This window comes from Porites lutea, chromosome 3 (assembly GCF_958299795.1).
Source record: "Porites lutea chromosome 3, jaPorLute2.1, whole genome shotgun sequence".
NCBI classification, from domain to species: Eukaryota; Metazoa; Cnidaria; class Anthozoa; order Scleractinia; family Poritidae; genus Porites; species Porites lutea.
This window is the reverse complement of record NC_133203.1, coordinates 35,606,908-35,634,725: the sequence shown is the minus strand read 5'-3', so window position 1 is coordinate 35,634,725 and position 27,818 is coordinate 35,606,908. Positions and strand designations below refer to the sequence as shown.

General features: G+C 39.9%; 1 protein-coding gene across 1 annotated transcript; it reads right to left on the bottom strand.

Moving 5' to 3' along the window:
- Window positions 1-15: 15 nt before the first annotated feature.
- On the bottom strand, window positions 16-27,209 carry LOC140932215 (uncharacterized). The gene is made up of 7 exons (XM_073381848.1): window positions 27,122-27,209; window positions 24,649-24,843; window positions 15,365-15,625; window positions 14,033-14,350; window positions 11,616-11,960; window positions 4,259-4,306; window positions 16-212 (listed from the first exon to the last, which is right to left on the bottom strand). The coding sequence occupies exons 2-7, from the start codon at window positions 24,755-24,757 to the stop codon at window positions 16-18; spliced, it is 1,278 nt and encodes a 425-aa protein (XP_073237949.1). The 5' UTR covers window positions 24,758-24,843; window positions 27,122-27,209.
- Window positions 27,210-27,818: the final 609 nt, after the last annotated feature.

The following is a 27,818-nucleotide window of genomic DNA, read 5'->3' as shown; positions in this document are numbered from 1 at the left end:
GTGACAAAGCCCCTTTTAGTGGTTTCCTTTGCTTGATAAATGATTGGATGTCATCTTACGTTTACACGCGTGGTATCCTGTGCCAAACTTTTTACTAATTAAGTGATAAGCCGAAAACAGGATCAAAAACAAGGCCAGTCCAGACGTTAAAATCGTAATCGCTGGAATCCACTTGTCAGCTGACTTGCTGTTTCCCTGGCCGGTTGTTGCTACTAGAAAGAAATTAGAAATCCAGACTCAGTTAAAAGTGGGTATTAAACAAATGAGGTAATGTTTGGGTGCTGCTCGATATATATACGAAGTCAATATAATTATGCACTATTGTCTCGTTCTATTGTGTGAAGTCTATTGTGTAAGGGATAACGATCATTGTTGTGTTCTTTGTGACGTATCTCGAGACTTGCTATTCACGTGGCATATCGTGCACCAGCCGAATGTTTATTAGTATCGAGCCTTAATCTATCTAGCTAGCATGCGCCAAAGACGGAACTAATCTTCTAACAAGGGTTAGATTATTTACCAGTCAATTCCAAAACCTCCCACTCCCAAAGGATACCGCGGGCATTTTTCCGTACAGTGGGGAATTTGACCCAAAATGAGGCTCGACCTGTCGGGCATTGACTTTCGTGTCAAAATGTTGGTCAGCGTTTCGTTCAGCGTGTACATCACGTTCAAGGATTATTGACGTCATTGCTCCTATATTCACTGTTTTGTTGGAGCATAAGAGAGCCTTTGAAGCTACGTGCAAACGGACACAACATTGTTGGAGTACATTGTTGGCCAACAACTCCCAACATTGCGTCCGTTTGCACGTAGCTTGAAAGAGCCCGTTAAATGTGGGCTTTCTGAAATGAACAATGTTATTGGAATGAAGAAATCTCCTTAAGACAGTTTTCCTAGACTTGAGATATTTCGGTTCTGTGGAGGAGAAAATTTAGATTTGAATAAGCGGTTTGACGCATGGGCAAAATTTTTGATCATGGAGAGTCGCTAATGGAGTGGAGGATTTGACAGTTTTTGAAGGGCTAGCCGGTGGGGTATTTGACCATCTAAACTGCCAACATACCGGGGAATTTGACCAAAACCTTCCAAAAAAAATCAGATTCCCAAGGGTCTGCGCAGGGGCATGGGCAGTTTTGTTATTGACTGGTACATTATGTCTGCGACCTGACGCAGGCTAACAGGGAGCTTAAAGCCTGGTTTCCATATGATCGCTACGATCGCTACGATCGCTCTGATTGCTGCGATCGCTGAGAAACAAAAGTTCAGCTATCGCAGCGATCATAGCGATCATATGGAAACCTGACTTTTCAGAGTTCGCAGCGACGACGATCGCTGAGATAAAACCACCCTTTCATAAAGTTTAACAAGTAAAATCCCTACCCTTTCATCGATCTAATGCCTGAAAAAGGTACCCCTTTTTGAGCCCCCCGTATATGCCATTATAGGGAGTATCCCCCAGGGATTAGGCCTTTCCCAATTGTGCTCGTAAAATGCTGGAAAGTTGCTCACTGGAATGCCAAAAAGTTGCCACCTAAATTTCTTGATATTTTTACATAAACGTTAATTAAAAGCTTATTTTTCGTTCCTCACAATAATTACTAACATCAGTAAAGAAAAAAAAATAAAAACGTTAAAAAAACATTAAAAAAGGAATTAAAAACATTGAAGTTTTCTATGAAATCGTTGACTTTTTCGTGTTTGATATGTGCTTTAAACCGAGGGGCCACTAAACCTATATTTTGCTCAAAAGTTGCTCAGAAAGGCAAAATTTGCTCGAGGTTGCTAGAACCGCAAAAATTTGCTCCAAACGCCAAAAGTTGCCAAGCTCAACCGGGAAAGGCCTACCACAGGTAACCCACGCTCTGTGATAGTACCGCAGTACGGTTCCAGTAAAATTACAATATTTGTATGGGGTAAAAATGCGATCCTAAAATTTCTAGAAAATACTAAATAAAGATCAATGAAACTTACTCTGCAGTTAGTTGTCGTTGCCCTTAATGAACGAAAATCACGCTATATACAATAATAATATACAAGGTAGGAGACACGAGATGCCATCTAGCCGGGCCCGATCAACGCGCGGCCAAGAAAATGAGGCCTGGGCACAGTACAAAAAAAATCCATCCCGGGAGACCCGGGCGACCTTTCTGGGAACCGATACATCATTTGCCCAAAGCCATCCTCCCCTGCTGGAAAAAATACCTGATAGAAGGCAATTGTTCTTCCTAGCCAATCACAATTCGCCAGAGCAAACCCCGCACACGCGCCTAAATTTAAATGTCGTTGTCGTTGGAGCATTAAGGCCAATAACAACTAACTGCAGAGTAAGTTTCATTGATCTTTATTTAGTATTTTCTAGAAATTTTAGGATCGTATTTTTACCCCATACAAACACTGTAATTATTACTCCGAGGGGGACTCCGCCTATGAAAGTGGTGGGGATGCACATCGTCTCGCTTATGGGTGTAAATTTCGGATTTTGGTCTCATTAAGGGTGTTCTAGGCAAAACGCCATCATATTTAGCCGTAAAGGTCTCCTTTAGGGTTGCACGCGAAAAAATCGAAAGATATATTTGATATCTATATTTTTAATTCGTTTTATTTACTCCATTCATATAATCCAAGTTTTCTCATTTGTCTGTGTTTTAACATGGCCTCTTTTAGGGATCAAAAAAGGCTAGTGCCACGCCCAGACCTGTCTCTTTTAGGGGTTTAATTCAAAATTTCTGACGAGCATTCCCACCCCGTTCATTGGCGGAGTCCCCCCCCCCCCTGGAATTTTAATTGAACCGTACTGTGGTACTATCATAGAGCCTGGGTTACCTGTGGGCCTACCCGGGATTAATACACTATATTTTGTTAATTTGTGAAAACATGTCTTTAGACTGGAGCACGATGCAACTCGTTGGTAATTACGGGTGTCAGTAAAACGCGGTGTCGGGGTTGGGGTCTATCATCTTTTTAAAGAATGCTGTTTTAGGGTTAGGGTTAGGGTTCGGGTTGACACTAACCCTAACCCTAACATACACCTAATTGCAATAAGGTTGTCATAGAAAAAAGCAAAAAGTTAAATAGGAATTAATTAGCATGTAATTATCATAGCTTGCAACATTCACAACACACACGCTTATGGCTGAATATTAATCACGTAATATGAGAGAAATCATTTGCATCAGTTTCTTGGTGTCATTCTAATGCAATTCGAGGCTGATTCAAACGTGCTCGAATTACAGAGCACATCGGATAACTACTAAAGAAAATTTTTTTCCATTTTTTTTTTCAATAAATATAGCCTGGGGTAAATTCCAGGAACTCAACGCGTGTTTTAGATTAGTGCTAAATAGAAAAGCCAGTCTGCGTATGGTTTGCAGTGCACAACACCATCTGATCACAATTTTGAAGCAACAAATCAGGGGCGTAGGCAGGACTTTTCATCGCGGAGAGGGTGGGGGGGCCCTCCGCCAGTTCCTCACCTGAGCCACAAACCAAGCTTCGTTTGTCAGGACATAATAGATTGGCGACTGAAAGTGCGACAACTGATACTTAATATTGCTCGGGTCAATTTACCTTTTTCTTTTTCGAATTGTGCGACTTCTGTTGATGGAGAATGTTGGCTCTAAAATGACTATGGCGCCTGTCTATCTTACAGCGCGGAATTACAGAATTATCTCTTGTTATTGTGAATGAATTCCTAAATAATTGTTGAATACTGAATTAAAATACGCAAATGTAAATCACATGGCTAATTTATTCCTATTTGTCTTTTTGCTTTTTGCTTTTTTCTATGACAACGTTTTTGCAATTAGGTGTAACCCTAACCCTAAAACAGTATTCTTTAAAAAGAGGGATAGACCCCGACCTCGGCCCTGGCCGTGAGCCCGAGTTTTACTGACACCCGGTAGTTACTTTTGAATTCCCATAACAGTCCAGCGACCCAGGGTGGGTCTGTTTTCTTCCACTGTTTCGTATTATTTGAAACGTGATAATATCTGGATACTATTTTTAGATTTGGTTGGCAATTCAGTAGCCACTGGTAGCGGATCAAGGCCGGGAGGGGCCCGGGGGGCCCAGGCCTCCCGTTATTTTTGGACCAAACTGAGGCCTGGAAGGTGGAAAAAAAATTAAGACCGCCCCCACCCCTTATCTAAGGGTCTGGATGACCGCCGCCTCCCCCTTATCTGAAGGTCTGGATCCGCCACTGCAATTAGTCCCATTCCAACACTATACTTAGTGACCACCCCTTAACATCACTGACCTGTTGAAGTCGAGCTACTGGTCTTTTGTGACGATGGTGTCGAAAAATCTGCAAATAAAGTTGGTAAAGGGGAAACCCCAACATATTACTTTCATCGATATATAAAAAAGGAAATTTTAAATGAAAAGAGAAACAAATACGATTACTTATATAAGTAAACATATGAGTTACAGTGTTGGTTCTTATATATATGCGGGTGTTTAATGTAGTTCACATTACATTGCACTTTTTACATGCAATTCATTTAACAGCCGGAGAAAGAATTAGGAAATGAAAAGGGAAATTTGTAAAGAGGGAATACGTCAGCACAGAAATGAATGGTAGGCAAATGTCTGTAATCGTGCATCCTTCTGCTAATAAGCTAACTTGATTCAAGCGTTCTCTTAATGCAAATTGTTGTTAGACTGAGCCTCTCAATAATTTCCCCACAGTGATTTGTGTCTGTAAAATCGTTTCCAATCAAAGATTTACTTGTATCTATTGCATCAGGATGAGTTTCGTGAAGCGAGGGAGAGCTAATCCAAAAGAAGATTTGTAAATGATGAACATGGGTCTGGCAAACCCTCAAGTGCTTACACACTGTTATTCGCCTCTCAAATCGTAAATCCACGCTTACTGAGTGTCTTTCGGTCCATAATTTTGGTCAAACTCGATACTTTCTCTTTCGTGGTCAGAGTTTATGACGCTTGTTTAAGAGAACAAAATGAGACAAAGAAATGTAAATTGCATTTTTTTTTATAACTTCAAGACAGCTTCTTCACAAAATGTCACTGAACAGACGAAACGCACACAAGTAGAAGTATAAAGGTGCAGTAAATGTCACAAAATCAACCCAAGCGGACCGTTCAGGCATTTTCTGTTTTACGTCATCCCTAACCATTTCATACTTCGGGGAGTTCGGGGATGAAACGTCATCATTAAACATTTCCCAACGATTCCATACCGTCCCTGTTTTTAACAAATCGAGTGTTTTTCTAGTATTCTTACTGCACATTTCCGACTGTAAGTAATATCATCAACATATTTCTAACACCGATTTAATATTAAAAGTAATCTGTTTTGCAATTGTTTCGCTGATAACAGTTCGAAAAAACTCAACCCCTGAGAGCCCCTGAGTTCGAATAACTTTGACTCGCAATTAGGTTTGATTACCAGCCGCTGTTTGGGAAATGAACCCCCGAAAAGTCCCTTCTCGGGAAGGAACATTAGAGCAGACCCAAGAGGGGGCGTAAATTGAGCAAACTCGCAGTTATTCCACGGAAATGCATATACTGATGTCGTGCTGACCTGTTTCGCCGACGCGTTTCCTGGTATAGTTCTGTTTGCTGACCCGTAAATATTGCATGCCTTGAGGAAAAACATGAATTCAAAGAACTGTTGGATGTCATCAACGCGCGCAGTAAAGGAAGGTATAGCCCCTGGAAGGTATGGTATACCTGCGGAAACCTGGAACATACATGGCGGTATGAAACTCGCATTTTGGATTTTCTCAGGCGTGAGAAATTCTGTTCCAAAGCCTGGTTCAAAGGAGAACACGCAACAGCCAATTTTCAATGTGCTCAGGGAACTTTTTACTTGACTAGTTCCAGTCCCCTGCGCAGTGGTATCACCTGGAGCTTACAAGGAGTTCCAGATCCTCAGCTCCTCTCTTTAGGACTATGGCTGGTCAGAGACGTTCAATAAACACAGTCGTGTTGTTGGGTGGTTAAGCTTCTTGCACAGCGCGTACCTGTCCATCCTGATGCGGAAGAACTACCACCGACCGATTGGAGCATTTTGATCGACAACGAACACAACATCCCCAACTTTTAGGTTGTCCGTCGCCTCCCCCCATTTCATTTGGGTATTAAGTGTTGCCAGAAACTCTTTCTTCCAGTGCCTCCAGAACAGCTTTACCAGGAAGAGAATCAGTATCCAACGGCTCCTGGGATCAAACGCCAATTCACTGAGGTTCTAGATATACGTTTGATTAATTTCCAATACTCAGTTGGCGTCAAAAGTCTTGTAAGTCTCTTCACTATCTGGGGTTAGGCGTCTGATGAATCTTTGATACTCGGTTGGCAAGAAAAGTCTTGTACTTGTCTCCACTGAATAGGGTTAGGCGTCTGATAAATCTGTTAGTAAAATCCAACTAGTGGTCTATTATCAATGCCGCGTTCTGATTAGTTGAGCTACTACTAGGCTATATGTTATAGCCCACTAGTAGCGAAAAGCGCCGGCTTTTTGGCGGCAAAAAAGGATGAAAGTCTAGCTTTAACTAGCTAGTTGTTTTGTCTCGATGTTTTTTTACCAACTTGTTGGATTTTACTAAAACAATCATTCCTCTCGCCTTCATGGCCTCTGAGTCAATAGCTCATTCGGCCTTCGGCCTCATGGACTACTGAATCAGAGCCCATTCGGGTTCGAGGAATAATTGTTAAATATTCCGTTGGCGACAGAAGTCTAAGACCTCCTCGACTGACTCTGGATCCAGAAAAAGACGCCCTTACTGTCTGTTCAGCATATCACGGTACAGCTTTCGAAGGGAATCTCTAACAACTCTTACACCTTTCTTTCTTGCCAAGAGCTCTAACCTGCTTCCCTTTTTCTTCTCGAGCTGCATCTTCATATTTGTGCCCAACGTAAGTTACATCTACATATGCCAACAGCGACACGTCCCCCATTGTATGAATAGATGTGTAAACAACAATGTTCTCAGCAATGCGATAGCACCTTGAAAAATGTCCTCTAAAAAATTCTGGTAACACACTGAATCATTAATAATTTATTCTTGATGCGTGTACTTTGGGGGGTTTCCATTTAGGAAAAAAACCCGGAAATTTCGGTGGTAGCAAAAGTGGACTTTCCGATTGGTAAAAAGTTGTTCCATTTGATCGTAAACCCCGGTACGTAGCGGTGCCCGACCGTGGACCTGGAACTGGTACAAACTACGAGAAACTTAAATGGAACACGACATTCCGTGCGGAAATTCCAACCGGGAAAACGGGACCACCTTTTTAGATTTTCCACTTTTTCTGGGAATTCTCCAGTGGGACGAACCGACGAAACGAAACTTTGACTAAATGGAAAGCGCCCTTTAAGTCGTCCTATTTTAAACCCAGTAACAATGTTCCCTGCAAATCCATCCTTCCTGTAATGGGTAAAAAAGCATAGAAAATTTCTTTACGAACCTTCGCCTAGTATAGACAACATCCTGCAAGGGATTCAACTTGAAAAAGGTTAAACACATCCGTCTCAACATCTTATTGCTTTCCTTATGCTTTCATGGAAGGTAGTTCTGGCCTGTTACTACACCCAGACCGCATTTTGAAGCCTGCCTTGCCAAGTGGCTCCCTAAGCTCTTCTCGAGCTTTAATCGCTTCATCGTTAGTGCTCAATGAAGTCATAATGTCATCCAAGTACACCTGTAATAGGTCAGATTATGGCTATTGCTAGCGGGTGGTCATTTCTGTTATCTTCTGCATGTTGTCGCACAACGTACTGGGCAAGGTAAAGTGAGGCGCGGTCATCGAACGCCAAGCTCATTGCTTTCTAGACTTCTGGAAGTCTAGAGAGGTGTAACCTCCAACCTCACATTTCCGTCAGATCTGCTACCAGGGCCACAAGATAACTGCCGTATGTGGCTATCCGTATATGGATAACCTCCGTATATGGCTACTGAATCATACACTATCCTCACTTTAGTGGTCTCTTTGTCTTCTCTCACTACATGAAAATGAGGTAGGTACCAACTGGATGTAATCCGGAAGTAACCCTTGGATTCATTCTTTCATACCTTGGCTTCTTTAACCTCGCAGTATTTCTCAGCAACCTTCAGCAATAGCTGAAGGTGTTTCTCAATAGATAAGTCGGTCTCCAGCAGTCTTTCTGTTTGAACACAACGGCGTATCATCGTCCTTCCATGGAATTGCCACCTCATAGCCCCTCAGCATAACGCCTTGATTGTGCCTCTTTGCGCGCAGCAAGCACCTCTGTTGTCAAGCGCTTGTTTTGATCAGCAATTCCCGCAACGTCTTCGTCCCACATTCTATGCATTATCTCATCGGCCCTCATTTCTGGAGTAAAGGTCATATGGTATGAGTAAACATGGCAAGTCTCATGACACTCGTTTGCTTCCTCCAAGACATTTCCAACTATTGTCTATGTGAGTGGTTTTCTTTACTCTTACAGGCTTCCCCAAATGTCCTTTGCGATATTCAAGTGGTAAAATGAGTTCCTCATAATAATCACTTCTAAATCAGCTTCTATATGTTGAACTGACTTTATTTTCCCCAGGTCGCGATTATGATCTAAATTCTTGCATTGACCGACCAATCAATTGCTTTCATTTCACAATTTTCCACAAAAAATAATTGCTTCTTGTTGCTCCAATTCACACCCTCAAGGCTGGCGGACAGTTACAGTTTTGCTATCCGCTACATTCGACTTCACTCCAAAAGCAGCAACACAGAGTGCGTACAAACCCAGTATGTCAGCGATCTCGTCTTGAGGAAGGATGACCCAGACCAAGACCCAGACCCAGACCCAGATACCATGGTGGGTATCATCTGCAGCGCTACCCTTTCAGGGCGTGGTACACTTAACGGTTCAAGTCTTCAGAACCTCAACAGCTCGTGTGATTAGTTGGTACTTCAGGTGATGACGTCTCTCCTGTGGCTTCTTGCGAGGATTGGAATGTCTCACCCGACGATGTCTTCTACTGTGGCATCTAAAGCACAAACCCAACTTTCCTTACAATTACCATCCTTTACTTACAGTTGATTCTTCCAGGTTTCATACAATGTCAGTACATGGTTTTCTTAGCTCACAAAACATTACATGAGTCTTCGCATGTTCTTTCTCCTGAGCCACTCCGATTTATTTGAATTTGACTTGGGTTTCTCTTGTTCAGGATTCTCTAAATTACTGGACCAACCAAAGGCTATCACTTTAACTTGACTCTCGATTTCAGCCGCTCATCTAGGTCGCTAAGGTCAACTTATTTGGGCTGTAGCTTTAACTTTCGCCTGCTTCACCTTACTGCAATTTTTGGAGGTACCTTAAAGCCTGCTCCATGAATGTTCTCACAATGTTGCGCGAGTTGTCAAATTGTTTTCATCCTGATCTGCTCATATCTCCAGGAACTTTGAAATTAGAGCTGGGTTTCCAAATCGTGCAGTCACCTTTTCATACTATTGCACAAAAGACTTATATTTTGGACGTTCAGGGGCTAACAAATTTCGCAGCACGCCATATGCATCTGATCTGATAAACGCTATAAACGTAGCAACTTTGTAATCCGCCTTGACATAATTCGCGGCAAAATACAATTCCACTCTTTCGATATAACTTGCAATATCTTCTTTACCGTCCACATACTCTCCAACTCGACCTACAAGCGCCATCCTCGTCGACAAAATTGTAATATTCTGGTCTTAAACAACAACACAAAAAGAACCATTTGCCAGTCATTATTTAAATGCAACTGCGCATGTGCAAAAACCTGCCCTAAAATATAAGAGGTCTGGAACCTAATACTGATTACTCAACCCAGAAGCTAGATTCTGATTCGACTATTGTATCATGTGAAACGATTATGCAGATAAAGGAGGGTGTTACGAGGCGCCGTCCCATGCATAGGTATTGCGACAGAGTTACTGTCTGGCACCTAGTAATAAATAGTCGCACGAGTAGAAATTTCAGCTATAATTTACACTATAATTATTTCAAGAACAGAAGTAAACTTTACCCTCCAATCGCCCTATCCGTTTAAAAGGAAATTTCAAGTGCACGTATTTATGGAATTCGCTGTCCACCTATTTCGGTAGAGTACGACTTTTCCTTCCCTATTCACAGACCTGAAGGCGGATGATTTAAAACAATAGCAACAACAAAAGTATCAAAAACTCATGAACGAACATGTAATTTTAGACCCTGTATCCAAACGGCGCAAAACCTTTCCCTGGTTCAGACCCAGATGGTTTTAAGCAATTCGCTTACAAAGGGAGTACCCCCTGACCGAAACAAATGGGCTATGACGACATGGTTTACTGGTTCATTTTGATAATTTTGCCAAATATGTCCTTATTCTCAATGGAACTCAGCTTAAGTTAAGAAATCACTTGGAAATGACAAAATCGCTGCTTCATGTCAAACACATTTGTGCCCCAAACATTATATGAAAAGTTACAGACAAAAAAATGAATTTTGAAAAACGTTTAGGCTATTTGAGTTTCCAAAAACCTCAGTGTTAACTTAGTAAAAGAACTATTCAAGGAATTTTTATATTTAATCTAGCAGGCAAAAGTAGGAAAACCGTAAACGCCCAACAGGAACCACAAAAGTACCCGCTTTGTTCGAGTTTTTATAAGTTTTTTACCGACCGCCGTACTTCGAGGATCAAAGGATTAACAGTTTACCTGGTACCAGGACCGATTTAATGCTTATTCAAGGAAATTTAAGAAAACAGTCGACAGTGAAGTAAGTGAACTGTATGTTACCTTCGTTTGTTAATTTAGTTTTTTTCTCTCGTTACCTTTTAAACAGACCTAAAGTAGCTTAAATTGACTTTGTTTCTTTCAAGAACCACGCAATTTCGCTTGTATCAACGTTTAACTTTTATCGGCATTTATTCCGCGTTATCTAGTTTCATTTATCAATCATTGTTATGATTACACTTATTGAATAGAATATATTTGTACAATTTGATTTTAGATCGAATGAAATTAGATCAAATTACTGTTATACAATTGCGAGTTATTCTTCGAATTGAATTTTTCGTTTTCTAATGAAACACTCAGTTGCAATCAGTTTCAACCCTTCAAGCTTGTCCATACATGACTCCTTTTGCATTTTCTGTATTACTGTTTTGAAACGGGGAGGGGGGGTACTTCCTAATAAGAGGCTAATGGGGATGTGCCGCTGGATGGGGTCCCATTTTCACGACTGGATTGACTATAATGGGGTCGCACATTTTCGGATTTTTAGGGGTAAGACAGTTCTCCATATTTATGGTTAGCAAACGTACCAGAATGTTTGTACTGCAGATGAAAAGTAAAGTCTTCTTAATTCAATCTAAAAAATGGGTCAGTTCATAAAAATAGAAAGCGACAAAGTTGGGATCGCGAAAATTACACATTTGCCCAAAAGTGACTAAGATGGGGTCTATAACTGGCCACAGAATAGACTATAATGGGGTAGGGGCTCTGAGAGGCCAGCAGCATATACCCAGCAAACATTTTCCTAAGTACATCCCCCTCCCCGGGGTTTTGAGCGGTTATTTTCATGCTTCACTCAATTTGGTGGGGTTTTTCACTTTTTGAATTCAATGATAAATTTCGTGACACAAGACCTTTAGATATCACAGGAGTATCAGTACCTTCTTCTGGAGGATATACTTTCAACTGGATAATTGAAGACCTGTAAAAGCTGGGGTAGTCATTCTCGCAGAGCCACTGACATTTATACTTTCCCTCGTCTGCTTCAGTAACGTTAACAATGGTGAGAATGAAATCTTTTTTGCACTTGGTGTTGGTTGTTCTTTCTTGTATATCATACTTTTCACCAGATTTTAATTTCACTGAGCTGCTGTTAAAATACCACTGTAAAGAATTGTCCCAACAGTCGCTTGGCCTAACAGATACTAAGCACTTTAAACTGACATTGGAGTAGGCTGTCACCGAAACCGCGGGAGAAGAAATCTGCGGAGCTTTAGGCCATAAACCTGTATCAGATGATAAGAAGACAAAACGAGCAAATATTATTTGGAAATCGTTACCATTTTTCTGTGCAACCGTAGGGGGTAACATTCTTACTCTTCCCCTCCCCTCCTGTGTATTTGTGACAATATATGGGGCATCACAACGCTTTGGAGTTTTTACGTGTTGATTTTGTTTATTCCACTGGTTTCCTCTTTTTGCGACTTGTCTCGTCACGCCGTCTTTAGAGACGCTCTAACGATAGGTTGATCGGATGAACCCCACTTCTCTTACCTCCCACCAATATGACCTGTGCCACTAAGGGTTGATTTCAATAGCTATTCGGCGTCTCGTTTTCTCCTTTTAACAACCACACAACACTTTACATTGGAATCTAGATATAACGAACAGCTGAACGAGGACCCAAAGGACTGGCAAAATATGCTCACCATAAAGAGGTTTTGTTATATCGAGGTTCCTTTTATTTATTGTACAGTCAAACCCCGCTCAAGTCTGGAAACCCGCTTCAATACGGACATCTCATTGTTACGGACAGTTTGCTTTGTCCCTGAGGACAGAAAGCCCTTTCATTTTCTACCCGCTTAATAAGGTTACCCCGTTAATACGGACTCTTTCTTAGTACGGCGCCTTCAGTGTCGCCATTTGCGGGCTTTGGCTGTATTATTTCTGGGGAGGAGAATATCGCTTACTATTAAAATTGAATCATTGGATAATGTAATTCTAGTGCTCTGATTGGCTTAGCCATTATGATATATGACCCATTATTAATCATTCAAAATATTTCCCCGATTCTGATTGGCTAAAAGTACACGCATAATTCGCCATTACCAGCTATTTATGACAAAATTTGGAAGAATTTTGCGTTTAATGAACCGATGACGTGAAAAGTGCCGCTTTCTTACAGGTTAATGCACCTTTAACCGAGAAGACCGGGGACGACGTTGACATTTCACTCATTTCAAAAGCAAGCACTAGGCAAAAAAATAGCTAAAAACATGGCAAGAACAGCAAGACGACAACTCGAAGGGCGACATCTGCTATTTGGAGAATATTTGCCGAGTTGAACAACCCTAAACGTGCACTGTCGAGGATGAACTTAACATCGATAGAGGTAAGCATGTTTTAGCTATGTTTTTAAACTAGGAATTTTGAATGAATAATAAAACAATTATTGAATTCGAACTTTCGTATCATATCAAGAATTATGGGGATCTCGGAGGGTGTTATGCGCCTCGGCCTACGGTCTCGACGAATAACACCCTCCTCGATCTCCATAATTCTCCGTAAGATACTCAGCCTCATTCATTAATTGTTAATTATACCATGCTCTCCAAATATGGTAACTGTACGCGTTTGCTCAAAATTACAAACACGATGAAAATCGGTTGTTTTTACATATAAAGTCGGGACGAATTCTTGATATTTGTGGGCGTTTTTAATAGAACAATTATTCCACTCGCGGCTACCATCTCATATCCAAAGCACACTCATGTAATAATTGTTAATTATACCGAGGACTTCGTTATATAGAGGTTCTACTGTATTTTAGGTGATAACACTCCCCTCTCATTAATGACTGTCCTGCGCTTGATTCCTCAGGCAAGATCACATGTGGCCGGCCTGGTTAAATTTTGTTGCTTCTCACCCTTATTCCGCCATCGCCGCCCAAACAACACATCACTCCCACGTTAATCCTGCCAGCTGCGCAGGGTAAATTTGAGCCACAATGGTACACAAAGAACCACTTTGTGGATGAGCAAACGCCACTAAATCGTTATTTATTTATTTATTTATTTACTTATTTACTTATCCCTTGTGATCCGAGGGGTAAACAAATAAAAATTCCAGCGTCCAATTTGTCTGAATAGAAGAGGAAGGTGGCACGAAGTTATATTCTTCTAAATTCAGAGAGAATGAGCTGTCCCTCTTGGTCTAAATGGGATACTTTCCATTGCTTACAGGACAAACACGGCATTATCTTTTTATGACCCTGATTCAAAGGAGCTACTGTTAATTAACGTGGTTTTTGTCAATCCGTATGTATAAGAAGAAATAAGAAATTTTAAAAATGACTCACAGCGATAATACAGTTGAATTATTACTGAGTTTTTAGTCGACCAGCCGGTAATGTTGTTCATTCCAATGCATTTATAAGCCCCTGCTTGTTTTTCTTGGATATCAGGATTACGGAGAAGGGAAGTTAAGGTATCCTCTCCAACCAGCTGCTCTGAGATGTAAAAACCTTCAGATCCGTTGATGATTTGTTTTTTATCTGGATTGTACCAAACTACACGAGGACGAGGCCATCCCTTGAAGGTACACTTCAGTTCCATTTCTCTCGTGTCAGGAAAGTAGTCAAGGGGGGAACTTGTCCTATATATTCCCTGAACTGGAACTGAGAAGGAATTCTTCGTCTTAATTTCAAACCTCGTAAGTCATGCACCCAGTCATTTAAACTAGGGAGCTTAATTAAGTGACCAGCTCGAAAGCCTAAGCTCCTTTGGGCACTGCGCACATTTCACCTTTGATCAGGATTTATTTAATCTGCTGTTTTTTTTTTCTTCCTGTTTTGGTAATATATGTGTAATTTTTATAGCAACATCTTGAATTAGTGCAAAAAAATATCAAAATCTGAAATGTGAAAATCTTAACCACCACGACGACAACGTCCAAAAACAATTAGTTTTAATGTGAAAACAACAGTTGCTGCACATGCATCAAGCTTCTTAGCACATTTCTTTGACGTTCACTGCACGACTATGAAGTGAAACCTCCTAACGCGACGTTTTATAGAGAAAGTGAACATACGACGACGAATTCTCCTTTTCCTTTCTGAACCTGGATAAAGTCCTTAAGAATTCGCCTACATTTGACAAATTAAGCAGCTCCAAATAGACGCGATAACATTTGAAAGGAGGCAAATTTAATTTTTTGGCGACATTTTCACTGCTGTCATCGTCGTCGTTGCTTAGCTCATGATTTTTAAGATACCTACGGTCAAACGGAGCAGCCATGTTTTACTCCACGCCTTGTTCATTTGCAGAAAGTCATTTTTGTGGCACAAACCTGCCATGCTGGAGAGCGAGTCCCTGCGCACTGAGTCAAGCCAAACAAAAAACTAACATCATTTAAAATGATTCCTTTGTTTGTTGTTTGTCATGTCCCTTTGCCTTTTTTGCCCTCCAGCATGGCATGAGCAACTAGAGTTTCGCGGTGAACAATGTTCAAGTGAGGTGATTCAGCTGGCCATAACTTTAACCGTTTTTACCGTATAAAAATTGCCTCAGCTGAGCTTGAATGTGCCTAAACCTGTTCCTTGGCCCTCATGGGATTCGTCACGGATTAAATCCATTTAAAAATAAGACAATAAAACTAATTCCGGCACTATAATACAAAAGAACATACTTACTGGCAAATTTTATTGAAAAACATTCACGTGACCGATTTTTATCCTTTGAATTGTTTTGATGTAAGAATAGACCGTTATTGGCACTGAGGTTTCTTTCAAGGTCCTGCCAGGTCATGTCTTGAACTTTTCCCCCATTCTTAATTGAGCAGTTGAAAGTCACTCTAGAGTCTTTCGGCGTTACTGTACGGGTTTTTGTCTCCAAAGGTGGTTGACATTTCTGTGCACTTATTTCACAGTCTAGGTTCCCTGTGGGTGACACATCTATCGCGTAAAAAAGGAAAGAATAAAAAGAGAAATTCTTTATTTCATGAAACATTCGTAGTTTAGGTTTCTGGGAAACTGCCCATCTACCCCTTCCCTAAGCCATCATCTTGCCCTAAGCGAGAAGTAAGTGTTAATGTTAGCTTAGGGGAGGGGTAGCTGGGCAGTTTCCAGAAGCCTAAATTGATCCAAATGTTCATTTACTAACACAAACCTCTTCATGAACTCTTGACAGGGGCACCCAAGGACTTTCCTCCTAAATACATTCAAAACATTTTTTAGGCTATCCAGAGTACTTTTACATCTCTAGAAATGCATTTTCAGTGGTGCTATAAAATTTGTATCTGTTTGGTCGTCCTAGGGCAACTTAAGTCTTTTCGAAATTATTAGAGCTTCAGTATTACCTTCCCGAAAATTTTAGTTGCAATTTAACGCTTTGCGAAAGTGAGAATTTTTCTAATTCCTCTCTCCATGGCATTTTTGAATCCGAAAATTGTACGTTTCCGTTTTACTACGAATAATAGAGAAACCTGGAGAGTCAAATGTGAAAAATTAAACTTCAAAAAATCGTAGGGAATTTAATAGGTAAGCTTCGAAAATTGTACATGAATGGAACAGTCACCTAGAAATTTGTAGCCGTCCTCAAATAATAGAAAATTTCAGGCAATGTTTGCTTCTCCGAACAGATATTATACACAAAACAGTCGTTGGGTGCCCCTGCTACTATCCGAGTGGAAGTCACTATCCCAGCCCATGAATGTTTTTTGGCTGGTTATTGTTCTTTGGTAAAGTAATGGGCTTTTTAAAAAATAGTTTTGCAATGACTGATTTGACACTCAGTCTTATCAGCAAATGATCGGAATAATTAATCCTACTGATGGTTGAAAATAAGCAGTGATTATTATATTTTATAGTTATCAGGAATCAATAATTAAATTCAAGTAGCTTTTGCAATACTGTAATACTTTGTTATAGTAATGCACATAAAACTTATTGTTGTTGTTGATAGACTATTTTCGTCATGATCAGTAATAAAAATAAACAAATTATTTGGTTTCGTTAATTTCCTAGGCAATTTTAGTCGAGGCAAGAATTCACGAAACAACAAGGAATTAGCTTCTGGATTGAAAACAAAATTATTTCCGCCTATGAACGCTCCACGGAAAAATCGTGAACCATCGCAGTCCTTTGATCGCCTATAATGTACATGTAGCCGAATTTTTGAAAACGTTCCTCCAAAAGGCCCAGAATATCCCCAGCGGTGAGAATTTTCATAGGAGACTTGCCGTCTTGGTTGGTCTCATCGTCAAGGTCAGACCCTGGGCTACCTATATATTACTGATCACTGTGTCCCTATAATATACAGCTATTTATACTATGCCGGATACTCCCTATTTATACCTATCCGCTATAGTGACGACAGAACCTTGCCCTTTTTCCTCACTAAGACAGTCTCCGTTGCAGTTCCCGCCGAAATCATCAATGACTTCCTTGTTAGCTGATGTTGAATGAGGTGGATATAGGCAGTAGATATTCTTTTGACCTGCTATACAAACTGTATTGTTGATATTTGTTTTGTTGTTCTGATCATTTTTAACGAATTTCAGGTGAACTGAGCTTAACATGCAACGAGCAATGCCACGATTACACTCTTCATTCGTGCTACATTTTAGAGTGAATGACCTTGCGGAATATTTAACAATTACTCGAGCCCAAATGGGCTCTGAGTCAAAAGCCCATGAGGCCGAAGGCCGGATGGGCTACTGACTCAGAGGACATAAGGGCGAGAGGAATAATTGTTTTAGTAAAATCCAACTAGTTGGTCAAAAATATCGAGAATAAAAAACATTTAGCTAGTTAAAGCTAGACTTTAATCCTTTTTTGCCGCCAAAAAGCCCGCGCTTTTCGCTACTAGGGGGCTATATCACATAGCCTAGTAGTACCTCAACCAATCAGAACGCAGCATTGGTAATAGACCACTAGTTGGATTTTAATAAAATCAGCTATATCGTATATAGTGAGTTTGTTAGCGAGAAATTTATTGCCGATCGAATTTTCCTGTCATTTAGGATGTCAATCGCCCGTGAATCCTTCTTCCCTATTAACCGGCGCCCCGGTTTATAAATCGCCTCAAAAATACAAAAACAAAGCAGGCAGCTAAGTAAGAAAATGTTTTGGTCCCTTTTGTTAATGATCGATTCTTGTTACTGGACAGGTCGTTTTCAGTTAGCGCTCTACATGCAAGTGCAAGAAAAAATAATTAGAAAATGACTCATTTTTCTGTTTACTTTTGTGACGTCAACAGTCGATGTTCACTTTGCAAACACAGACCCGTTTATCACCCGTTGTGTCCTTCTTCGACAGCTGAAAAATAACCGGCCTTGTTTTCGTCTTGATGCTTCCGGGGAAGCTTACATTAAGTTTATTTAAGCTTTTTGAAACATTAGTGACATAACGCAGAGATGTCCTGCCTCTTGTTACTTGTGAAACAAAGACCGAGAGCGACGCTAAATAAGGAATATTTTTTCCGGTCTACTGATACACATATAGAGAGAAAATACTACTGTATGTCTTAAAAAGATGACGTACCTTGAATCCAGGGAGTTGTCAAAGAGAAAACAGAAACGATTTAAGGAAACAAACTTTGAGATCTTTTCGTACGCAGTCGTTCTTCATGTTTGCTGTATACTGTTCCATCTGTTTGAGCGACTTGAAGCTAGTAATCAACTGTCTCGATCAATTATTAAATAAATGTAATTCACTGCGTTTCTTCATATAACTCGTGTAAATAACATCCCAGGGAAAAATTGCATCGAGCTGAGATAGTTAGTCAGTCGCATGGATACGGGAGCCTAGTTGTATTATGTTAATATATCTTCTCAACAGGTGTTTCAATTGCAATATGTCATCCGAGGAGCCTAGTATCTCAGAAAGTCAGCGTTTGTATTACGCACTAATGTAATAATCGACCACTATTGTAACACTAACTATATACTAATGTAATAAATATCAAACATTAATGTAATACTAACCATTAATGTAATAAATATCAACCACTAATGTAACAAAAAGTCAACCACCAATGTAATAATTTTTTAACCTTTAATGTAATAAAAACCTAACCACTAATGCAATAACATTGCGACTATTAATGTAACAAACTCAAAGAGAAGAGCTGATTGGATATTTAGAATTACTAGGATTTCAAAAAAATCATACGACCTGTTTTGATGTCAGGGATTACTGTTTCAACGCAACAAAGTCACTCAACATTGTCACTTTCAGACTGGGTGTTAAAACTTCCCCTCAAGAGTTAAACGTTTTGCAGCATTTCATGCCGCTGTCAATGAGTGTCTATAAAGTCACGGCTCAATGAGTAGCAGCGTTCAGTTTTCCTTCAAGCAATTTTCTTTGTCCGTTTTGTAAGAACAAAATACCATTTGGCCTTTTGCATTAAATGTTCACGTGATCAACTTTCGGGAAACACGAAACAGTTCGCTTTCGAAACTGTCCTGAAATATTTGTACTCCTTTTTTAAAGCGAAATGTTCTTTTGTTGAAATTTTCATTGGGTTTCAATACATCGAATTAAACAATGCATGATTACTGTTTCATTCTCAGGCAAGCATAAGGTATTCATCAGGGATTATAAACCACACGATTATGAACGCGAAATGGTTTCACATGTACCTTTCCTCGACCTTAATACGGTCAAGAAGGAAAAAGAATGACAATAAGTCAGTTCAATTTGTGTGTGCTCATGTTCTTCATGCGCTTCAGGCTTCCTGTACAGGGTGTGTCCCAAAAGTTCGTTCCTCTACTTTATAAGTCTGTAACGCAGTACGATTGGACTTGATCAGCACATAATCTAAGCCAAAGTTGCGACTTTCAATCTAATTTAATATTTCATACTTCTTGTGCCATCTTTTGACTCGAAATTCGATTAGTGTAGTTTCGCCCCAAAGGTGCGCTGCCCGAGTAAATTTTCCCGCCATATATTTTTCGCATTTTGTAGCCCGAAATGCTCGAACTCCTAATTTGTTTTGTGTGAATATCCTGAGGGATTAAACCCTCTCAACGAAAAAACACTCAGCTACGTGCAAGCAGAAGCATGTATTTCTATCTACTGGCTTATCAGTTAAACGAATTCCTAAGAAAATGGAAAAATCCGAATGTTGGGTGATAAGATGGTCATAGAGAAATGAAGGTTTTACGGACAAGAAACGAGGGGTAAGACCGAAAGTCCTCAATAAAACCGCTAAAATACTTTTAAAGAAGGCCCTGTACAAAACAGGAAACCCAGCGAGGTAGCTCTTACAACAGATAGCAAGTTAAATCTGGAGCAGGTTCATGAAAAGCAAAGTTTGGAGACCCCTGAGATGGCAAAAAAACCCTTTATTTCCGGCCAGGGCCGTCCGCCAAGCAATGTCAGCTCGTCTCAAATTTGTAAAGAACAACAAAAGCCTTACTGTGGAAAGGGGACGGAATGATCATCTTTTCTTGGATCAATGCCCAAAATATCTTGTTTCAGCTGCCTAATCTAAAAAACTATATTGTTTGGGGGTCGAAGTGACTCCTGCATACTAGGTGATTAAAAGCTCAAAATGAATCATCTAGGGCTCCACATGCCACATGGCTTATCTCACTTAATGCCGCAACGGCTACAGAGTGTGATAAAAAAACAAAGAGGGGATGCCGGTAACAGAACTTCTGAAAACAAGTACTCGATAGAGTAAGAAACATATTTTAGAAATTTCATGTAAAAATGAAGTTATAAAAAGTTATAGCGCATGAAATTAGAGAAACGAACTTTTGGGACACCCTTTAAGAGGGTCTCAATGGGGTTAACCGATAGGCGTAAAACGGCCAAAAATTTAGTCGATAGCCGTAAAAATTGAAAAATTTTAACCGTTAGTCGTAAATAGGGTAAAAAAAAGTTAACCGTAAAAGAAATTGTTCCCTAGATTTGCTCAGGTACTAAACTCACTTATGGTTGCGTTTTTTATTTCCCGGCTAGTGTGGCTCCGTACGCACGTTAGGTAAAGCGCCTTTTAGGTGAAGACCAAGACCCATTTCCATGTCGGCCGCTCTCTCGGGGAACTTTTTTTTTTTCCATAACGAAAGTGTGGCTTCCTGTTGGGGATTAATATTTGCGATTTTCAGGAGGTCGTGCCCTCGAAACAATAGTGAAACAACACGAAGAGATCTCACTGTTTGTAAAACAAGTTGCCGATAAACAATATTTCCCTGTTTTTCTCTGACGCTACGGTAGACATTGCCATGCCTAGTCCCTGTACGGCGTCTTCCCACGCACTGTTTCGGTCAAGGCATTTCGGTGGCGAACTCGCTCGGACCACGTGACCCGAAACGTATTAGCCGCGCGAAATAATAAGGCCTACGGACAAGGCAAAACGGCTGACAGTGGTTCCGTACAGTCCTTCGCTACCATTATAAACACTGGACACGGGATTTATGTTATTGGCCGTTTTCACACTAGAGCTAGAAACGGATTATCCGTCTGAGACTAGTCTGTGTACAGTCGCCCCCTTCCCGACAGATACCCCCTCTCCGATTTTTTTTCTGAGGGGAAGGGGCGGCTGTACACAGGCTATCTGGAACGGATAATCACGTGTTCAAACTGTCCGTCGAAGTTGAAGGATAAACTCAGGCGGATCGTTCATGCAAAATTAAAACTATTCCGTTTTCAAATTAAGACGTATTACCTATCTGACGCGAATCATCAAACGGATAACCCGTCTCACACGAATAATCCGTCTTTAGTGTGAAAACGGCCATTTCTGTTGTAATGAATGTCGCGCCCCGGCCTTGAGTTAGGCGTTCGCGTGTGTGCTTTGCTTTTTCACAAAGATTATTTTTAAATTGACTATTGACATTTTTATGAGTAAAATAATATTAGAAGTGGAATACTTTATAAAAAGTATGATCTATCAAATGTTAAAATTTTTCAAAAGAATAGCTTATTTCACATCCTGAGATGATCTTAAGACCTTTATTTTGCTTTAAAGATACAAAAAATACAGGTTAATTAATATTTAACTTTTTGAAACAAAACAAGTTAATTTTTAACTTTTTTGTTAACCGTAACTGAAAAAAATTAGCCGATAGCCGTAAAAGAGCCAAAATTTTAGCCGATAAGCGTAAATGCCACCACCCCATTGAGACCCTCCTTTAAGAAATGCTTTAAAAAACAGTTGCCAGCATTCTACTACTGAACCTGGACAAAAACAAAGGTTGCCCTTCTATGATATTTCACTTGTTGCTCAAAAAAAAATGTTTTTTTCGGATATTATAGGACAAGTTGGTACACGTCCCAGAAGTAGGAACACTATTATATCGTGTTGATCGTGCGCCCGTTGCCTAATACTACCGTAGAGATTCATATGTTAGTGTGCGTTTATATTCATGCCACCAAGTGGCTCTTCTCTTTGAGTTTGTTACATCAATGGTCGCAATGTTGTTACATTAGTGGTTGAGTTTTTTATTACATTAAAGGTTAAAAAATCTTTACATCGGTGGTTAACTTTAAGTTACATTAGTGTTTGATATTTATTACAGTAATGGTTAGTATTGCATTAGTGGTTGATATTTATTACATTAGTAGTTAGTGTTACAATATTGGTCGATTATTACATTAGTGGGTGATACAGCGTTAACTGACGATTAAAACATCTCGGTTTTAACTTCGGTTTTATTGGAGAAGGCCCTCCTTCTACCTGGATTCAGTTACAGATGAAATACATATTAGTTGCCCTTTGTGCCTTCCGCCATTTTATCACCTACGGACTAAAGCGGAACACTTAGTTGGGAGATTTCACTCTTCGCTATTTCCAAAGACTATAAATTTTGCTGTAGGTATTCATATTTTCGGCGCTCTGGTTGCCTATGGTTAACTCAATGGCAGTTGCCAAAATTAGCTCTCGTAACCTTAACCTTAGTTTCACGTTTCTTTTGTAAAATAAACTGAGCCATTTTTATGCAACTAGTGCTCGCCGTTTCTCAATGGCGGTCACTAACGATAGCTTAGCAAAACACCTGGGATTATGTTGGATTAAGAAACAGTCTCTTTACACACCAGAGCTGTCCCCAGTCTCTCACTCTCCTTTCACCCTCGACCAGGATTTTTACGTAGGAACAACACAAAATTACGGTCTGTTAAGCATCTAGGCATGTGTTCTTTATTACGAATATATTTTGGTAAAAGAATATTAAGTAGTTTCTTTTTTAATAACTTTGGTCATTCCAAATCAACGCACCATTGGCGCTTTTGCTATGCTTTAATACCCAAATTTTAATTATGAAGTTAATGCTTTTGTTTAAGTGTCGACGTAGTGGTTGGTTACAAGAACTTAAAAACAAATGAAACGGTCCAGCTGGTGACGCACCAGAGTGGTCCGCTTACAGGAACTGTTGCTTAAGAGAGCTTTACATTACAGCGCTTTTAAAACTAAGTTCAAACGGTGTTTCACTGAATGCTGCCCTTAATTAGAGGTGGTCGCTCATGAGAGTGTCGCCAGGAGAACTTCGGCTGTATTTTTAGGACGCTGAAGATGGGAAATAGCTAAATTATCGGAATAAATTAGCATACTTTTAATTATTAAAGTTATTTTTCAAGCCACCTTGCAACAACGCCAGTGTCGGTGGCGAAGTCCCTGGACTTTTTATTCTGAACCTACCCCTAAAAGCTTTCATACTCTCTTCGCTCTCTTTTAAAACAGTGTTTTTGAATTTTTGCGTTTCCTAAATGAAAACTAAAATTAATCGTTTGGTTGCACAAGTACTCTAAGTATAACTGCTGTCAAATAGTAAGTTTGGGAGGCCAGTACTCTTGTAGCCGCCATCAGTATTCCCACCAAAATTAGCACTCGTTTGCTCCCAACTTAAGGAGAGGTGATGTTGAGTAAGGGACGATCCTCAATAGCAGGGGTGTAGCCAGGATTTTTTCGGAGGTACGCACAATTCTCCAAATGCCATTATCCCCAATCCAATCCTCGGCGACCTGGCCAGGGTTATTTCAAGTGAAGCAGGAAAATAACGGGTAAATTGTTGCTAAGTTTACAACTGAACTCAAGGGCTCTTTGGACACTTTTCTTACATCGTTTCCACAAGCATATGATTTTATTTTCTCAGTGCTGATTTGCCAGTTCAAAGGTGTCTGGAACTGTCTAGAGAGGGGGGGTGGGGTGGGGGTCTCAACAAAGTTTTATACTGGGACGCTCCGCTTCAAGGTCCAATCCCTTAACCTTTTATTTCCCGTTATCCACGTCAGTGAAGGCATAAGTAAAATTTAGTCGATCGAAAACAAGACCCTGCTTTTGCAACAAAAGGTAGCCCTGTCGTATGCCTTCTACTGCATAACAAATGGTACCCCCCCCCCCCTCTTTTCACTTATCTAGCTTCGAATGCTGCACCCCTTTAAACTGCTATAAATGCGCTGTCTTTAAAATGTCGTGAATATATCACAAAACCAGAAGGTTTTTCGACTTTTTCAGAACCATAAAATGTAGCCTGCGTAGCAGGCGTCGAAAGGGGTAGGGGATGGAGGGATGAAGGTAGGTAGGAAGGAAGGGGAAAAGGGAGGGAGATTGGGGTCCCCGTTTTCGCGTTCTTCTCATAAATTACAGATGTTTGACTGAAACAAATTCCCGCCATAACGAACTCTTGCTAATGAGGACATTAACTCAAGGTCCCTACAGTGTCCGCTATAAGGAGAGTTGACTATAGATTTGCAAGAAAGTAGCTTTTTTTCACTCCTCATAACCTCAAAATGGTAATATTGCATACGCAGAACTTGGAGTTATTTTTCTTTCAAAAAATTTTCCTTCCAGATCAGTCGATGAATGACTAGCCTTGTTCTCTTGATTCTTGGGGTAATATGAGAGCCCTTTTTTTTAAATTTTTTGTTTTTTGAAAATAAAAAGAGTGAAAATAATGTTTTTGGTTTACTTATACACAAAGCGTACAGAATATATCATTTTTACCGAATTACTTACAAAGATAACCTACCTTGGATCCAAAGACTCATCAAAGAGCAAAGTAAAAGGAATTTAAGGAAACAAAGTTTGAGATCTTTTCGTACGTAGTCTTTCTCCATGTCTTTAGCCTGTTTTTCCATTTGCGTGCGAAGTACTTTGGTGCCAGTAGAACTTCCTCAATATTTTAATTGACTGCCTTTCTTTATAATAGATCCTCTGAGGAAACCTTTGATAAAGATTATTATCAGATTAATGATTAATGCCATATATTTTTAGAAATTATTTGGAAAAGCTCATATTAATGTCTTGACTGTACATCTTTGTCTGGAGGGGAGTCTTGTTCCAAGTTAATTTTTTCCATTCAGTTGTAAATTAAACAAGGTGTTTGTGGAAATATATTCGGGTTGAAACGTGTTGCGTTGAATGCCTTTCAAAATACAACAGACATTGGAATTATAGTCCAACCAATGCTACAACCTCGGACAAAACCTGTTGAGAAACAACCCCGTTCCCCTTAATCACGAGAATTATACACGTTGCATACTTTTTAGATCAAAACAACTTTGAATAGGGGGTGTGGAGGGGGCTTACTTTTTCTGTTTAGAGGAGATGGTAGTATAGCAAATAGATGGAACTCTGTCAGGGACTGGTCAAAAAGTATAGGGGAGGGGGGGGTGTGGGCCGGAGCGTTTGGAGATGTGGTTGATAAAAAACACATGGTCCACCCCCTCCGGCCCAAAAATGACTGACCCACCCCTAAAGCAAGGTGGGAAGTTGCATGACCCACCCCCTAGTTAAAACATGGATGATTGGTTTCCTCTTAATAATCCAATAAAACCTTTTTCTGTGTTTGACAAAATTTGTTGACACACTGCTACAACCAATATCAAAATCACAGAAATCATACCTTTCACTGAAAAGACAAACGTGAAAAACCGAACATTTCTTGTTTCGATGGACGTTAGGAGTCTTGACACAAACATACAGCAAAACGAGGGTATATTGAAATTGCAATTGTCTGTCACAAAGTATATGACAATTTCTACAAAGACAACCCATTCCTACACATTACTTGCCGGAAATGCTTAGATTAATCCTCAAAGAAAATTTCTTCCACTTCAATGGAAAGCACTACCTACAAAACCATGGAGCTACAATGGGCACAAAGACATCAGTTTTGATTCCTTTGCCAATATTGAAACAACAACCCTAAGCAAAAATGTCTTTAGAACAACAGTTTGGAAATGCTACATACACGATACCTTTTCCCTATGGGACATGAGTAAACCTGACATCGAAGCCTTCATTGAACACTTATGACAGGCTTAGACCGGTTGATGAATTTGGGTCCCCGCTGCTTAGGTAAAATTTTTTTACCTAAATCACAGTAGGAGCTGAAAGAGGAACCACACTAAAAAGAAGACAAGCCTTACGAAGGTGTTATAAGCCGGATTAATCCTGACACGTTTTAGCGGCAAATTTCCTCATTTATTTATTTATTTATTTTCCTTATTTATACTTTAATAAGGTATACAAGTTTTCTTGAACGCCTGATATGTAATACAATAAAACAATGGGACAGGGCTACTCTTTCTTTGCTGTTATATTTTTCGTGGCTAAAGGTTTCGTGCCGGCTTGGTTAAAAAATATACATCACCGGAAGTTTCAGTTTTAAATGCCTTAATCGTAGTTGCCATTGTATTGGTAAAGGATTACATAAATAAATTTGTTAGAGAGAAGTAAATACTTCAAACGTTTATTCGTTAGAAACCGGAAAATAAATGCGCCTGTGTTGTTGTTAGACACAGGCAAATTAATGCTCCAGTGTATTTGCTAGACACGGACAAATTAATGCCCCAGTGTATTTGTTAAACACAGGCAAATTAATGCCCCAGTGTATTTGTTAAACACAGGCAAATTAATGCCCCAGTGCATTTTGTGAGACACGGGTAAATTAATGCCCCAGTGTATCTATTAGACACAGGTAAATTAATGCCCCAGTGTATTTGTTAAAAACAGGCAAATTAATGCCCCAGTGTATTTGTTAAACATAGGCAAATTACGGTATTTGTTAGACACAGGCAAATTTAACACCCTAGCGTATTTGATGTATTTGTTAAACACAGGTAAATCAATGCCCCAGTATTTGTTAGACCCAGGCAAATAAGGATCAATTTTTCTCTTGAAATATCGCTCTGTATGCATATATATTTTATTCTCAAGTTTACAAATATTTCCTGAGGAAAGATCCAGAATTTTTGTAAGCCGGCTTATATTTACACGTGTCGGGTTTATAACACACAAAGCTTAACATTTCTACGAGTAAAATGATTAATTGTCCTGTTCGAAGTTCCTCGGCTTTATTGACAGTAACGCCATAATGTTTAATAGTTTCATTAGCGACTGATCATGAGCTGGTCCTTATAACCATTTATAGCTAAAACGTTTTCTTTATGTCAAGATTTGTAATTACTCACCTTGCGGCCGTGATAGTAATTATTTACCTGTTTCAGTGAAGATCACAAGATTGCCAGCATGTGCGCAAGCGAAACTTAAACGAAATAAAATTCGTCTTGTACGAAAGCCGAGAAGGGTCTTCCGACTTCCGACTTCCGACTTCCGACTTCCAACTTCCAACTTCCAACTTCCGACTTCCGAATGGCGCGAGATTGCCGCTGCTTAAAACGGACTGAGTCGGATTGAAAAGCTTGCTAATATGGATGAGGAGGTGAGTTGAATTCTGTGTGTTAATAACCTTTTTGTATTTGGGGTATTTTCGACATATTCAGGGGCGTAGCGTCCATATACGCACGTACGCCCGTGCGTACAGCTGAGATCTGAGAAAAAATTTTTTCTCATTAAATTTGCTGGCTAATAATTTCATATTTTCACATTATACTGGCGTTTTTTATTAGAATTCCCATTATCCAAGCATCAATCATTGAGTGCTGGCCACTAATAATGGCAAATGCATTTGAGTGGTAAGCAAAAAAAGGAAAAACGCCTCATGTACCCCTCCCTCAAGGTCAGCCAGCCTCACCAGTTTTCCCAGCCCCGCAGGTATTCTTGAAGGAGAGGTTACTATGCCATGACGTGTGGCTTCAGAACAAAACGTATTTGCCGTCAAAGGAGATTAGGAATATACTTGTGAGGTCAAACAGTGAAGCCCCAGTGATTGATTTTCCGAAGAAACTGTTAGAG